The 15,913-nt window shown below is 36.0% G+C and overlaps 1 protein-coding gene across 1 annotated transcript in view; it reads right to left on the bottom strand.

Moving 5' to 3' along the window:
- Positions 1 to 15,913, bottom strand: part of stk11ip (serine/threonine kinase 11 interacting protein) — a 42,737-nt gene that overhangs the window by 5,603 nt on the left and 21,221 nt on the right. The window contains exons 18-24 of the mRNA XM_056459739.1: positions 14,233 to 14,393; positions 13,850 to 14,135; positions 13,455 to 13,555; positions 12,080 to 12,177; positions 10,133 to 10,311; positions 2,954 to 3,038; positions 1,564 to 1,646 (exon numbers count right to left, since the gene is read on the bottom strand). Of these exons, the coding sequence (XP_056315714.1) occupies positions 1,564 to 1,646; positions 2,954 to 3,038; positions 10,133 to 10,311; positions 12,080 to 12,177; positions 13,455 to 13,555; positions 13,850 to 14,135; positions 14,233 to 14,393 (993 nt within the window). The remainder of the gene's footprint in view (positions 1 to 1,563; positions 1,647 to 2,953; positions 3,039 to 10,132; positions 10,312 to 12,079; positions 12,178 to 13,454; positions 13,556 to 13,849; positions 14,136 to 14,232; positions 14,394 to 15,913) is intronic.

Below are 15,913 nucleotides of genomic sequence, written 5' to 3'. Positions count from 1 at the left end.
AGGTGCTCTATTGGATTGAGTTCTAGTGACTGTGGAGGCCATTTGAGTACAGCGAACTCATTGTTATGTTCAAGAAACCAGTCTGAGATGATTCGTGCTAGAGCTGGACGATTCGGGCTAAAATGAGAATCCTGATTTTTTTGGCTTAAAATCAAGATCACGATTTTCTCACAATTCTGTAGATAAGTAAGGTTAAAAAGAATAAACTATTATTATTGTTATTCTCAAACATATGGTAAAACAACACTAATAATATTAGGTCTATGTGTAGGTCTACTGTTGGTTAAAATGCTAATATTTGTATAGACTTGAAATGGTGGACTTGAACAGACTTTAAATTTGTCCTGGTCATCAATACACACTAAAGCAATGACATTAGAATACAACTGTTCATAATACTAAAGCTGAATTATTGTGTTTGAGATATATGCTTGCAATCTCTTATTAAAAACATCATTGACCATTTTTTACAAGTAAACTCAGCTATTTGTCATTATCAGATTCCCACTTGCATTATATTCAACATTATATAGAGTAGTTATACTGACTCAGTAAACATTTAAATTTATGCACAACACTTTGTGTTCGCTATAAAGGAAAAAACATCAAATGCTTGCTGTAATCATAACTTTGAAATGCTATATGGTCATTTAAATGAGGGGTGTGGTTTTGGTTTCACTTTCACTTTCCAAATGCCGTCACAAAATAAAAATACTCTCTGTAATTCTCTGTAAACCCTAGAAACGGTTGTGCATGAAAATCCTAGTAGATCAGCAGTTTCTGAAATTCTCAGACCTGCCCATCTGGCACCAACAACAGTGACACTAAAATCACCCTTCCTCCCCATTCTGATGCTCAGTTTGAACTGCAGCAGGTCGTCTTGACCATGTCTACATTCCTACTGTAAATGCATTGAGGTGCTGCCATGTGATTGGCTGAATAGAAATTTGCCTTAACAAGTAGTTGGACAGGTGTACCTAATAAAGTAGCCGGCAAGTGTATATTTACCTGTGTACTGTACCACAAACCACTTGTTTTACTCAACCTTATAATACTCTTTTTGCACAATATCTTGCACAGTAGGTTTCGATCTTATGTAAAAGTGCTTGTCTAGCCTGTCTCAGGTTATGTGTGTAATTTAAGTATTTATAATATTTATAGGTAATAAAATAGTTTTTACGTTCAGTGTTGTGTTCATATTTGCATTGTGGTCCTGCAAGACATGACATTTGCTTCCACTGTATGTCCACACATGTAGTGGACTGACAATACAACTCGACTTGAACTTGATTATTTAGCTTGTTTTGGGGAAAAACTCACTCAATTGTGACTTATTAAATCTGAAAACAAGAGAATATATGTTTTGCTCATGTAGAAGATGCTTCTTTAAGAATTTCAAGATACTTTGACTAGGAACAAGACAAACCTCTAAGTAAGAAAAGCATTATTTTGCAGTGAATATAATATCTTATCTTGCTCATCATACTTTGCTTGGCTTTTGCAACAGAAGCATTTTGGGAGAAGAAGGTAAAAGCTTTCATATTGAACAACATAAACACTCACCTTGCTGAAGGAATGCTAAGAGGTAGCGAAAAGGAGGGAGGCTTTCTTCATCACATGGAAGGCTGTCTTCACAGACTAGGTGCCTACAGAACAAAGTTCAGAATTTTAATTTTAACAAAAAATGATTTATAGAGTAATTTTTACATTAGGACCACTAAATCACTAAAATGTTTAACTAACTATAAAATTGATAGAGTCATAAATTTGCACTACTGTTTATCGCACTACACTACAGTTATTTCTACAGTAACTTGTTGTGTAGTTTGATTTGTATTATAAGGATATAGTTTCATGTTTGCACAGAGTAGTGAGACCAACACAATCTCACGACAATTCGTAACTTTTTGATTTAGTGGCTAATTCGTATGAATTTGTACGATCTAATTCGTAAAATTTAGTTCGATTTGCTCATCCCCCAATGGCGGTTGGGTTTAGGGGTGCGGTTAGGTGCCACGCCTCCTTTTAAAAATTTCGTATGACTGAATTCGTACAAATTCGTACGAATTAGCCACTAAACTGACATAACGTAAAATATTTACTGTGGAGAGGTAAGTATGATCAAACACCCTATGAGGGGGGAGAGCATGCTCAGAGCCTGGAGGCTAATCAGCAGGCCAATCAGAAATAATAAATATCACCTGTTTATTCTAGTGATTGGGCCGGAGAGACACCCATCTTAAGGAGAACAGAAGGAACAGCCGGGAAAAGAGAGAGCGCACACACACACACACGCACACCTTTACGTGTTGTGTGAATATTGAAAATAAAAACTAATTACTCACCTGATATTGCCGACCCCGTCTTCTTCTTCCCCCACCAAGAACAAACATTATTACACTTATGCTTTCTTGTGAGATCAGGCTGGTGATATGCACTTAATCTCATCGCACATGTATATAATGTACATTGTATATGTGTACAGTGACAATAAAAGGCATTCTATTCTATTCTAATAGTATCAAATGTTTCAGGATTTAAAGGGATAGTTTGCGCACCATCATTTACTTACCCTTTACATGTTCCGAACCCATTTCAGGTTCTTTCTTCTGTTAAACACAAAAGAAGACATTTTGAAAAAAGCTGGAAACCTAAAACCTTTGCCTTCCTTAGTATTCGTTTATCCTACTATGGAAATCAATGGTTACATTTCCACCTTATCTTCTTTTGAGTTCAACTGAAGAAAGTAAAAAGGTTTGGAACCACTTGAGGGTGAGTAAATAGTGAGAAATTTTCAATTTTGGGAGAACTATTCCTTTAGGAATGGGCTTTGAGTACAACAGATAGATAGAAACCCGAAAGAAAAACACCACCACCACCAAAAAAAAAGCCTGCAACAGAGATAAAGAGAGGAGTTGGAGAGGGAGAATGCCTGCCTCTTTGTATTGCATACCAGAGGTGGTGCTGTGGGTTGAGTCGAGTGGTAGAGATTCCCTTCAGCTTGCTGTCAGACTTGGGGGCCAATTCCCTTGCAACTTCTACAATAAAAGCACAGAGTTGTAGTGACTTAGAATTTTCACATCAGTTTTTTCCATATACTCTAAACTAGCCTTACCAAACAGCTTTCACAATTATGCTCACATAATTGCTGCATGACATTATACTAGACTGTACCATCCATTCAATTAAACAATCTAGTATAATTAAACAATTTTGTATTGAACAAACTGTTCACACTTTGAAATATAAATTGAGGCCCAGGTGGGGGAAAAGACTAAAAACAAATGGCATAATTAAGCTACTTTATGTGTATAAAGCTGAAAGCAGAAATTACCCTCTTTACACATTGTGATTACAAGCACACACACATGCCTTAATGCCTAACATTATTCATTTTATATTAAATAACAGACAGATGGGCGGGCGGGCGGACAGGCAGGCAGGCAGGCAGGCAGGCAGGCAGACAGACAGATAGATAGATTGTTGGGAAGGTTGACTGCTTGATAAGAGCCTCAAGCACTGTAGCAGAGGGAAGACACAGAGGTCTGCCACTGGATTTATAAACTCAAGTGTAAATGACCAATTAATGCAGGGCATTGTTTTCTTCCTTTACTTAAAACCTGTTATAATCTAACGGGTATTGTACTCCTTCAGATAAAACTTACTAAACGTTGATAACTGCAGATAAAAGAAACCCGTGACAGGCCACAACAGCTACTATTAGTGATGCGTGATAATTATTTTCTTTCCGATCCAATACAAAGTATTTCACGATATGTATTGCAGATATCGATAACAATACTTCAATGAAATATATTATAGTGATTTTAGAATGTTTTTTTAATCACCTTGAGTAATATTTTTAAATAAAATACAACAGATATAATTCCTTTTTACGTTTATTAAAATTATCGAACATTATTAAACGAAAATTGGCTATACAACATCAAGGGCCCTATCATACACTCGGCACAATAAAGTACAAAACATGTATGGTGCAATTTGTTGCTATTTTAAGACCAGCGCAACAAATTTTCACGTTTTTCACCATGTTGTTTAAATAGCAAATCCATTTGCGCCACTTTGTGAACTCATAAGTGTGCCGGTCTATAAAGGACGTGTAAAGAAAAAATAATAAGAATAAGAAAAAAAAAAAAAAAACAGAAAAGATTGATACTTAAGGATCAATCTGCCCACCCCTAGCTACTATTGAATAAGAAAACCCAAATTCTTATTCAATAGTAAATGTTCCCAAATGTTGTTGTCTGTGACTTTTTTCACGTCTGTTTTCCTAGTGAATGCTTATGAATCTAACAGGCACAATTTGCCAACAAGCTTGTCTCAGCACTATCCAACTTGAATCACATTTGATTTGAAGGGTGGGGATCCTAAAACCAAATTGTGCGCTTATTTTAAAATGCAGACTAATCCATCAATGTTTCTGAGTCAAATTGGGTGTGTAGATCCTTGCAGGTTTCTTAACTACTTAATGACGCAGACACACTTTGATTTGGACAACACTGAAAGTAAAAGTTTTCCAGGTCAGTTGATGATTCAGACGTTGATTTATTAGCTGCTCAGATGGATTTGGTTCAATAAAGAATATTTGGTTCAAATAGGTGACCTTTTTGACCTATTTATTGATAGATCTTGTTCATACAGTAGGAAAAATTCATAACAAGTAATACTACATTGGTTGCATTGTATGCTGATTTACATTCAGCCAGTGGGCAGTAATTCAACTGAAATATGTGTATTATTCATTTATTTTACTATATTCTTTATTTTTAAACTAATATTTTGATGTTTACATCAACGTTTGTCTCTCACTTCATTCATCAATTCTATTCATTTATCTTTTATGTGAAAAAATCTACTGTAGATACGTGCTCCAGAGAGCATCTCAACTGGGTGTTCTCAACAGAGTTCTCATAATGTCAGATAATTATGTAGTGACAAAGTTACCGAATCATCGAAAGGAAATGTGATGTGACATATATTGTGAGAGAGAGTACATTGCACAAATCATAGCTATATTTACATTTTGCAAATGATACATTTAGTCAAGAGAAAAGCACAGGACAGCATGCTTCAGTCTCAAAGCAACAGTTAGATGAAGACTGTAAAACACATATAAATAAATGTAAAAGACTAAATACCCACACACCTAGGCATAATAATAATAATAATAATAATAATAATAATAATAATAATAATAATAATAATAATAATAATAATAATAATAATAATAATTTACTGTTGACATTCAAGTACAGACATTATGATTCAGTATTCTAAAATTTGGAAAGTGTCAACACTATTGAGACCAGAGGTTCAATAAGTCAAATCAGATTTTGTTGTTGTTGTTGTTTCAAGTGCCTTTGCTCTATGCAGGTGCAACTTGCAATGCAAGGAACAATGACTATCACCCCCTTCAGAGAAGACTAAACAGAGGAGCATGTTCAGCATCGGGTTACTTTCTCTGAAATGTTAAATAGATAGATAGATGAGGCCCTTTGTCCCAAGCTCTTTGTCTTCCAGCTCTATAATGGCACTGAGAGGGGGTCTTATCAGTACTGGGACTGCCACACCCAACACAGATTTCTTTAAAACCCTAGATAGTTTATTGGTTTGATAGCTTGAAAGTATTTACAACTATTCAGAATGAGTGTGTTTGTGTCCATGTACTTTATGTTTTGGAAACTAACTAACTAGCACACAATAAGAACTCAATTTATTTAACAAAAGCAACTTATAATAACCCATCCTTGCATTAAGCACATCCTTTTTTAAAACTTTAGAAACTCAGCCATCACCAAACATCTTATGTTGGTGCTTTTGAAGAACAACCCCAACACAACAGCATTACTAACCCAAAGAAACAACAATTCTTAAGTGAAATTTCAGACAGTGAGTTTCAAAAAACATCCTGGAAGGGCAATGTCTTGACAGAAAATAGAGGCCCATAAAGTTCTCTTTAGTGCTGCAGGCATATTGAAAACCACAAAAACGAAATCTAATCAGTTATGGACTAAATGGATTAGTGTGAGAAAAAAAGTGTCAGTTTCATTGTTTAGGTCAATGTGTGGAGTCATTTTCTGTATTCAGGTCAATGTTTTGTGTTGCCGTTGCAGCATTGTGATCTTTGTAACGCCCTTTTTTCATAAACAATTATTTTCTTTTTTTTTGTATATGGTGAAAATGAACACCATCTACAGTATATGATCGCTGGAATGGACAGTTTCTGAAATGTGAAAGAGGGTTAGATATCTGTCATCTTATAATCTTTTTACTTCTTTATAATTCTTATTTAGAATTGGGTAGGCTAAATTGTCTGTAGTGTATGCGTGTGAATGTACAAGTGTGTGGGTGTTTCCCAGTGATGGGTTGTAGCTGGAAGGGCATCCACTGCATAAAATATATGCTGGGTGGTTCATTTCGCTGTGGCGACCCCAGATTAAGAAAGGGACTAAGCCGAAAAGAAAATGAATGAATGATATTAATAATTCTTATTTAACTATTTATTTATTACTGAATCAATTTTTAATGTCCTGCCAGCATCAAGCCTATCATCACATTGATCTCAGATTAAACTGAAAAACATATGCAAATAACAAGTTTTAAAAGACATTTCAAATTAACACTAGACAAAAATACCTTTTAAAGATTGCACACAATGATATTGTGGGTAGAGCTGAATAATAAGGGTTCAGAATACACTCACCAGCCACTTTTTTAGGTACACCTGTCGAACTGCTCATTAACACAAACTTCTAATTAGCCAATCACATGGTAGCAACTCAATGCATTTAGGCATGTAGACAAGGTCAAGATGACCTGCTGCAGTTCGAACTGAGCTTCAGAATGGGAAAGAAAGGTGATTTAAGTGACTTTGAAAGTGGCATGGTTGTTGATGCCAGACGGTCTGATCTTAGTATTTCAGAAACTGCTGATCTACTGGGATTTTCATGCACAAGCATCTCTAGGGTTTACAGAGAATGGCCTGAAAAAGAGAAGATATTCAGTGAGGGCAGTTCTGTGGGTGCAAATGCCTGGTTGATGCCAGAAGTCAGAGGAGAATGGCCAGACTGGTTTGAGATGAAAGAAAGGCAACAGGGACTCAAATAACCACTCGTTACAACCAACGTATGCAGAAGAGCATCTCTGAACGTACAACAAGTCTAACCTGCCTTGCATGAATGGTTTAGGCTGGTGGTGGTTGTGTAATGGTGTGGGGGGTATTTTCTTGGCACACTTTGTGCTCATTAGTTACTATTCAGCACCATGTCAACGCCACAGCCTACCTGAGTATTGTTGCTGACCATGTCCATCTCTTTTTGACCACAGTGTACCCATCTTCTGATGGCTACTTCCAGCAGGATAACACACCATGTTATAAAGTGTAAATCATTTCAGATTGGTTTCTTGAACATGACAATGAGTTCACTGTACTCAAATGGCCTTCAAAGTCACCAGATCTCAATCCAATAGAGCACCATTGGGATGTGGTGAAACAGGAGATTCGCATCATGGATGTGCAGGTGACAAATCTGCAGCAACTTTGTGATGCTATCATGTCAATATGGACCAAAATCTCAGAGGAATTTTCCAGTACCTTGTTGAATCTATGCCACGAAGGATTAAGGCAGTTCTGAAGGCAAAAGTGGGTCCAACCTGGTACTAGTATGCTGTACCTAATAAAGTGGCCAGTGAGTGAATGTAAATGACACAACGTGAGCCTCAAACTCGTTTCCATGTTATCTTGAAAATCCTGTGAGTGTAAAATCCTGATGCAAAAACAGGACATTTAGAACAAAACACAGACTCTGACAACACAAGCAGGATCATTAATATGAACATTCTAGGCAGCATTTGATTGGACACATTTCCTAGTGCGATTACAAGAATATTTATTTTTTTCCTTTTAATTTAAAGTTTGAATTATACTTTATACTTTATAGTATATCCCACTGTATGTTGCACTTTTACTTTGAAAATGGGACGTTCTGTGAAGCCATTCTTGAGCATTGAGTCTCATCTGTTCACAGTGGGCCAGAATGCAAAATGTGGGATATATGGGTTATAAATGTATTCAACTCCACCCCAAAGAGATATAAGGTCTGTTTAAATGTATCTTTTGTAAGTTTAACTTGCATATAGTGAAATTTGCAACACATCTTTGTAAAGAGGCGACAGACACGTCCACGTTTATAATGAGGCAACAAACGGATGTAAACTGCCTGATGTGAGTGTTTAATGCACATTTAAGCATCGTGTCATATCACTCAGCTATTACTGTGATTTTTCTGCAGTGAAAAGATGCCAAAAAACAAATAAGACTAATGTTTATGCAGAGATTGATATTATTCCTGCCAGTGTTTTCATAAACACTATTTCCACAAACAGGGTTTCCACTGTGTCATGTCAAATTTCACTGACTTTCACTGATTAAAAAGCCGAATTTCCATGACCTATAATGAATAGAAAAACAGCAGCTATTGTCTTGAGCAATCCTTACATAATTTAGCAATTCTGTGATTCCAATTTTTTTAATATAGTCACTGTGAAATTGGTAATTTCCTGCAAAATCCTAAAGGGAGTGGCTTAGCACAGCGGTTCTTAACAGGAGGTCCCGGCCCACAAGGGAGCTTCAGCAAACAAAAAAAGTTTAGCAGTGGACAGTTAAGAGAACGATCATCTTGCCTTTGATTTTATGCCCTGGCGGACCAAAAATGGATAAATTTGTAATTCGTCCTCCACAAAAAAAAGATTCGCCTTCAGCAGCTAATGACCCTAAAATACTAGACCCTGGTGAGGAAGCTCCAAACACTTCAGATCACAGCATTAGCAATACTGCAAACACGAAATACCAAGATATTTCCCTGAACTATGGTTTTATTCCATTTTCTCGATGCAAAGACTCCCTGACCAGAGCCACAGTGCATTATCTGCGACAGTTCTTGTTAATGAATGCATGAGGCAGTTCAAATTAATAGGACATTTGCAGATGATTCCCCAATACCACAAGGTGCACCCAACACAAATGGCCTACTGATGTTTTGCTTTACATCTACATCTAGATGTAGTAATAAACATCCTGTTTGTTATAACTTATATGAGCGATAATATCATTAAATGTGGAGGGGGGCCTTACAATATTTTCCGGGGGAAAAGGGGGTCTCAGTCAAAAAAAGGTTGGGAACCACCGGTTTAGCAGACAAAAACAGCCACATGCAGTATTTTAACAGGTACAGCCTGGTGACAACATTTGATAACTAGTGGACAAGTGGGAAAAGAATAAACATAGCAGTAAAAAAATAGCCTAAACATAATATGCAAAACATGTAAAACAATGTAATAATAAATATGATATAGTAAAAATAAATAAGAAGTAAATTTTTAAATTACAAACAAAAATTCCTGATTTTACATGACTTGGACAAAAACTATTTAAAATTCCTAAACTTTCAATTTCTGGAATAAAATTCCATGATATTCCAGAAATTGCATGCCAAGTGGAAAAAATGCACAAAATACCACTCTGAATACATCTCTGTCAGTTCTATTTGTCGAGTATAATGGTAATTTAGCCTATTGACAACACAACTCAGGAGCAAACTAGCTTACTCTGGTAGCATAAAGAAAGCACTCACTCCTTCTAGCTAAAATAAACCACTTCTCTACTGCTTCAGTAAAAAAGCTTGTCATTTAACAAGGACAGGTGTGTGTTTGTGTGTGAGAGCATCAGAAACTGACATGAGTTGCGGGAGCATCAGAACAGAGCTCATTATTATTCACAATCCTTCCAAATACAATCAAAACCACCCAAATCATATTAGGTCAATTACGGAGGTTGGAAAGGGACTTGTAAAAAGGTTTCTAGAGACTTTTTGCCCTTAGCTAAGCCACACACCTTCTATTCAGATGACACCTTCAAACAAATAAGCTAAAAACAACTCTGAAAAAAGAACCATTCATCAAGAAAGAACATCTTTTGTTCACTTTGTCATGGTGAACCGCTAACTAATCAATCAACTTGCTAATCCATTGCTCACATATTTTTAATGCACATTTTTTTTCTACTTCTCATTTCCTTCTAAGAAACCACACAGCGTGAAAAAGGAAGTCTTGCCTGTAAGCTTGCTGAAGAACCATTTGCAGCGGGTGCTGTTTCGCACAAGTAATGTGTACGCTGCATCTCCTTCGCCAAACTCCAGGTGTATGGTCTGAGAACCCAAACCCACCTCCAGATAGCTGAGCTCACACAACTGATGGCTTTCTCTTTTCCGCAGCCAGTCTGAGGGTTGCCCTCTGCAACAGAAAATGAAGACTCTTGTAAATCATGAGCAAAGTTGATAAAAACAGTATATTATACAACATACAGTACATTCAAGTTATGTACATACAACCGTTTTAATTGTTTTTCTTTTTATTATTTAAAAACATAGGATACATCTCCGTTGTCCATTAAGTGACTGGCATAAGATAGTGGAGATGGCATTACAGTTATGAAAGTAAAATTTCATTTCATGAACAAAGACAAAGGTTGAACAACGTGTTAAATGTATAGTTCCTTCATTTAGACAGGATATCTATTTAGAAGAACCACCTATTTTATATAGTAGTGGGATCTTTAAGTTTTCACATAAACACCATTATTAATCATGGAACGAGCATAAGAATGAGTAAATAAAGACCATTTTAGGTGAACTATTCCATCAGTCATTCGAACACTGCAAGATGCACCACGTACCATCATGTTGAGGGTGTGAAAAGGCACAAAAACTGAGCGCAGATGCATCATTCTGTACTTGAATTGGAAATCTATTTATCACTGTACATACCAATGTTCTACTCAAGAATGAACAAGCTTGGTTTTTGTATGAAACAGTGTAACACTGCAAACTACAAGATTACAAGGATGATTAAGTGTATGTTTTGCAATATTTCTCAATTAAAAAAAAAAAAAAAACTCCCTGAAAAAAGGTCAATACATAATGTACCCTCTTAGGCTAAAGTTATTGAGTACATTAATAACAAATGGCGTGGTGTGATGTCGTACAAATAGTGTGTATATAAAGTCATAAAAAATAATGTGTTTGATTTTTAAAACACATGTGTGCAACATTCTTAAAGTTTAGGCAGGTTGAGGATTTAGGTTTTGGGTTTCTTCTAAAATGTTGTGTCTGTGCTGTATTGTTAATACAATGAAACTCTGTGCTCATCATATTTTCGGGTTTATACATACGCTAAAAATACTGATCTAAAAGTACAAAAGCAACATTATGGGCTCTTTTTTTAACAATCTATATGCAAAGTCTAAAGCGCATGGCGCAAAAGCATTAAGAGCATGTCCGAATCCACTTTTTTCTATTTTAAGGACGGAAAAACATGCTCTGCCCCTCGGACCATGGTCTAACAGGGTTGTGCTTATCCTCTTAATGAGATTTGGGTGTGTTTTGAGTATAATGTGCATTAAACCAATCAGAGTCTCATCTCCCATTCCCTTTAACAGTCAGTTGCTTGGTTTTTATATTTATGTAGAAAAACTTTTTTTGTAACATTTTAATCATTTAATTCTTTTCATATGTGAAGATATTTGTGTATTGTTCTACATCCTGTGTGTATTAAGCAATGTGTAAGCATTTGGACCTGCACAGGTGCAAAACTAACGCGAACTGCACTGGACTTTAGAGCAGCTTTTAGTTGGTCAAAGGCGCAGTCTATTTCATTTCCTCAAAATAGCAACATGCCAACAATGTGCCTTAACAACCCTCCTTTTTAGACTGGAACACCAATGAGTCCACAGAGTGATTTTGGTCTGAAAATAGTAAAAAAAAAAATTCGCGCCATACACATCTTGCGCCTTATTGCGTTTATTCTTACGATTGAGTCCTATGTATTTTAACGTTGTAGATTTTTCATTAACATTCTCAATCTCTTTTTTTATAACACTTACCCAATGTGATGTTGTGCACACACATGACTATTACATTCACCCAACATTAGCATATTTAAGGATTTTAATTGACAATACTTAGCTTTTATAGCCTCCACCTAACTGAAAAATATAGCTTACTCAGACTGTGAGGTGATTTCTAAGATGTAGATGTATTGGTCTGACACAACCATGAGGGAATGGAACTCCACTGCATCTCCAAACTTCACAATGGACATCTGAAAAAAAGTGAAAATACAAAAAAAGTTAATACAACAAAGATTAGAAACGAAGCAATAACAAATGTCGCATTTACTTCAAATACAATAATTAATAATGATGGCTAAAAACTTATCAAGCATATTCGGAACATAGAAAAAAGAATGCAATTGGTTAGTTTAACGGAGTGCATAAAGAGATGGAATTAGTATTTTGAGTGCTATCAAAACATTAGAATTTAAACGTAACAAAAGGAGACAATTTATAAATGTTGAGAAATCAAAAGGGCAGTGTGAAAGGAGTGTAACAAACCAATTCTAAATTATTAATTTAGCCCTGCTTTGGGTTTACTTGTTTCTTTAGAGAAAACAAATGGTTAAGGTAGAAACACACACTTGTGTTTGAGAAATGCACCCTAAATAGCATGAAAGTCTGATTATTGCCTGGATATGATCAGCTATGATTTTTAGTGGAATCCAGAGTCTGATCTGCCATTCCCTTTAAGAGTCAGTTGTGTCACGCCATGGTGCATTTGCTATTTACATGACAGACTTTGTAAGTGGAAAAACTGAAGGCTACACAAACGAGAAAACGGTTAAACAGACCATCTGCAGCGAGAGGATAAAGAACGAGCCTCCTCCATTCGGCCTCTTTACTTTCTCTTTACTTTACTTTTACTCTTTACTTTACTCCTTTACTTTCGTGGATAAAAAAAACTGTGTTGTTTGCTTATTTCCAGCAAACTAAATGAACAATAATAACGAAGTGTGGTCAAAAAAACTGAGTTATAGCCAAACATATATCCTGTTCTTATGCTTCATAAGGTCCAAAACCCGACAGGTGGACAAAACTAAACTTGCTATTATAAAAAAAAAATATATAAATATGCTTATAATAAATAAACAACAACAACAACAACAACAATAATAATAACATTATACAAAAGCAAACTGTCATGTATGAACTGAAAAAAGCCCCCCCCTCCCCGAGATGGAAAAAGGCACGTAAGCAGTGGTTTTTAAATTTATGTCGAAAATAATTTTTTTTATAACATTTTAATCCTTTAATTTTTTTTCAATTGCGCAGTTAATTTCAGTATAGGCACAAATGGATTTGCTATTTAAACAACATGGTGCCACTAAAACGGAAAATTAGAGTTGCGTTGGTTTGAAAATAGCAACAAAGTTTATTGGTTGTGTTGATCTAACTCAAGCTCTTTTAAATTCTAACTTTCCTCTTAGTTAATGGTTAATGTTATTTTTCTTGTTAGTGTTATTGAGGGCTACGTAAAAAGTGCCTTTAAAAAGCAGCGAAGCTCCTCTTCTCCCCCAAACACTTCCACATCCAGGAATAGTTGAAGCCGATGATCCACTGCTTCTGAAAGCAGGTCAAACTGAGCTGAAAAGAAAAATAAATATAGTGGGAAAAAAATTACCTTTTATTTTGGTCATGTTTACAATACACTCCATTACATTATTTAACTGACCATCCTAAAACAGGCCTAGCTTAGGCCAGTAACTATAGCAATTTCCATCTTTTTTGTTTTTGTTTATTAAGACCTCAATGATAACATGTTCTCAAAAAAATAAATGGATAAATAAAAAAAAAATCTGTCACCAGACCATCATGTAGGCTTTATTTTTTAGCCCTAGGAGTTTCTTTTTATTTAATATCTTTTAATAAACCACCTACCACTCTTTAGTCCTCCGGTATACTTTGGTGACAGCAGTTCCTGCTTTTGATGTCTTTTGCAGTAGGAGCTGTCAGCCAACTTCTCCTTCATTCCCTCCAAGTCACTTTGCGCCTCTCCATCAGTTATGCTGAAGTTGATTAGTTGAGAGGTTCTCTGCTCAACTTCATTCTGATTGGGCAAACAATTAGAAAGGAAACTATGGGCTGTGTGAAAGTAAGCTCCCTCTGTAGAGGTCTCTAATTGCTGAGTCAAATGAAGTGGGCTCCCATGGGAGAGGGCCAAACTCTGGAGGAATGAAGCAAATTAAGATTAATTAACAAATGAAGAAAATTGTAGCATTATACATGGACCAATAATGATAATAAAAAACAAACATAAATACCTGGACCTCGGTGTGCTGGATATGGTCAGCATTATCCTGGTCATCAAAAGTAAAGTATCTGTCACCATTCTGTTCAAATGGTGTACTGGTGGAAGGAGCTGATTGGGCAGCTAACTGAACCACGTGATCGCTATTGCACTCTGAGCAGATGACAGTGGATTCTGAAAAAAACCATCAACCAGTCAATCCCTATGACATATCATAAGACTAAAGCTTTTGATACATCCAGACAATCTAATTCAGGTCAGTTATTAAAACAAGGCAGCTGAAAAGACAAATCAAAATGACACACCCATGTCATTCAAGGTAAACTCATTACAGAACAGTCTTTAACAATACATTTTCTTTTTACTTTGGACTTATTATAAGAGCGTTAACGCTTTCAAAATAAACACCTTCACTGATCTCTCCCCCATGCAGAAACAATTATGTGTTTAGTCCAGATGATCTGCAGGACACCAAACAAACAGACTGAAAACAGCTGAACAAATGTCCTAGAGCCTCCGGGGCACGTCAAAGCACGTTTCAAAACTATGCAGTGCAGGGAAAGATGAAATGTGTATCAAACCAGTCATTAAAATCAAAACAGCAGTGAGTGAAAAAAAAAATTCTACAATTAAAAGTGTTACACTGAAAATGGGTCAAATAATATATTCACTGGCTGCTTGATAGAGTCCCAAGCTGTCACACCCAAACATTTGGCATCCATTCAGTATTCATGAAATTCTTTACTGGCATATTTTATCCAGGTTCTATCATGCTCTAACAAGATGATTAAACAGTCATGATAAGTTTGATTCATGTTTTTTTTTTTCCCCAGAGGTGCTTCCATGATACTAACAAGCATCAATTAGCTAGTACAGTCTAGGGTTGTCATGACACTATAAATTTAGGCCACGATACTATACCAGCTGAAGAATCACGATATCAAGTAGTATCGTGATACTATATTAATTCATAACTCAAATCTACGAAACAAAGCAAATTGTCACAAATACTATATTTTATATGTTATAATTAATGGTGGGCCGTTAACACGAGACTCTTATCAGGCGCTAAAAAAAAAATACTGCTGTTAATCTATTCTCAACGTTGGGTTGGGAGCTGGGTCTATTCTTCGCAAGCTATGATGATTTTCACCTTGATATTTTAGCATGGATGTATACCTGGCTATTGAGCCGTCTGACAAAAAAGTGCCCTTCTAAATCAAATCAGCAGGATGCCCTTCTGGATCTTTCACTTACTTCAAAGACACTATTGACAACGTTTATATGGACATCTGCACTTTAGTTATTTGCCTTAATAGACAATAATATAATTAAGGTGTTTACATGAAGTGCTTTCATGTAAGAGTTTCCTGTAATTTTGGGTGACTTTAACTGCAGTTCGGCAGTTTCACATTCACTCATGAACATTTCATTCACGCCCCAGTGACAAACTGGGGTATTGGACGCAAATAAGGAGTAAGGACTGGTGAGAGTGTTATGGAATTTAATATTGCACGCCGAATGGAAAGAAAAAAATTGCTGCATTTCGTGATGTGTGTGTGTGATCCTTTACTGACAGCCGCGTGTGTGGATCTTGTCAGAAAATATGGCGAAAAGTCCTACATAACGGTAATAGTTTGATCGCAGTGTTTACTTCAATAATGCCACTAATATATGCATACTCCATATGTCTT

Source organism: Danio aesculapii, chromosome 6 (genome assembly GCF_903798145.1).
Source record: "Danio aesculapii chromosome 6, fDanAes4.1, whole genome shotgun sequence".
NCBI lineage: Eukaryota > Metazoa > Chordata > Actinopteri > Cypriniformes > Danionidae > Danio > Danio aesculapii.
The sequence above is the reverse complement of the archived record's forward strand: the minus strand, read 5'-3'. Positions and strand labels throughout refer to the sequence as shown.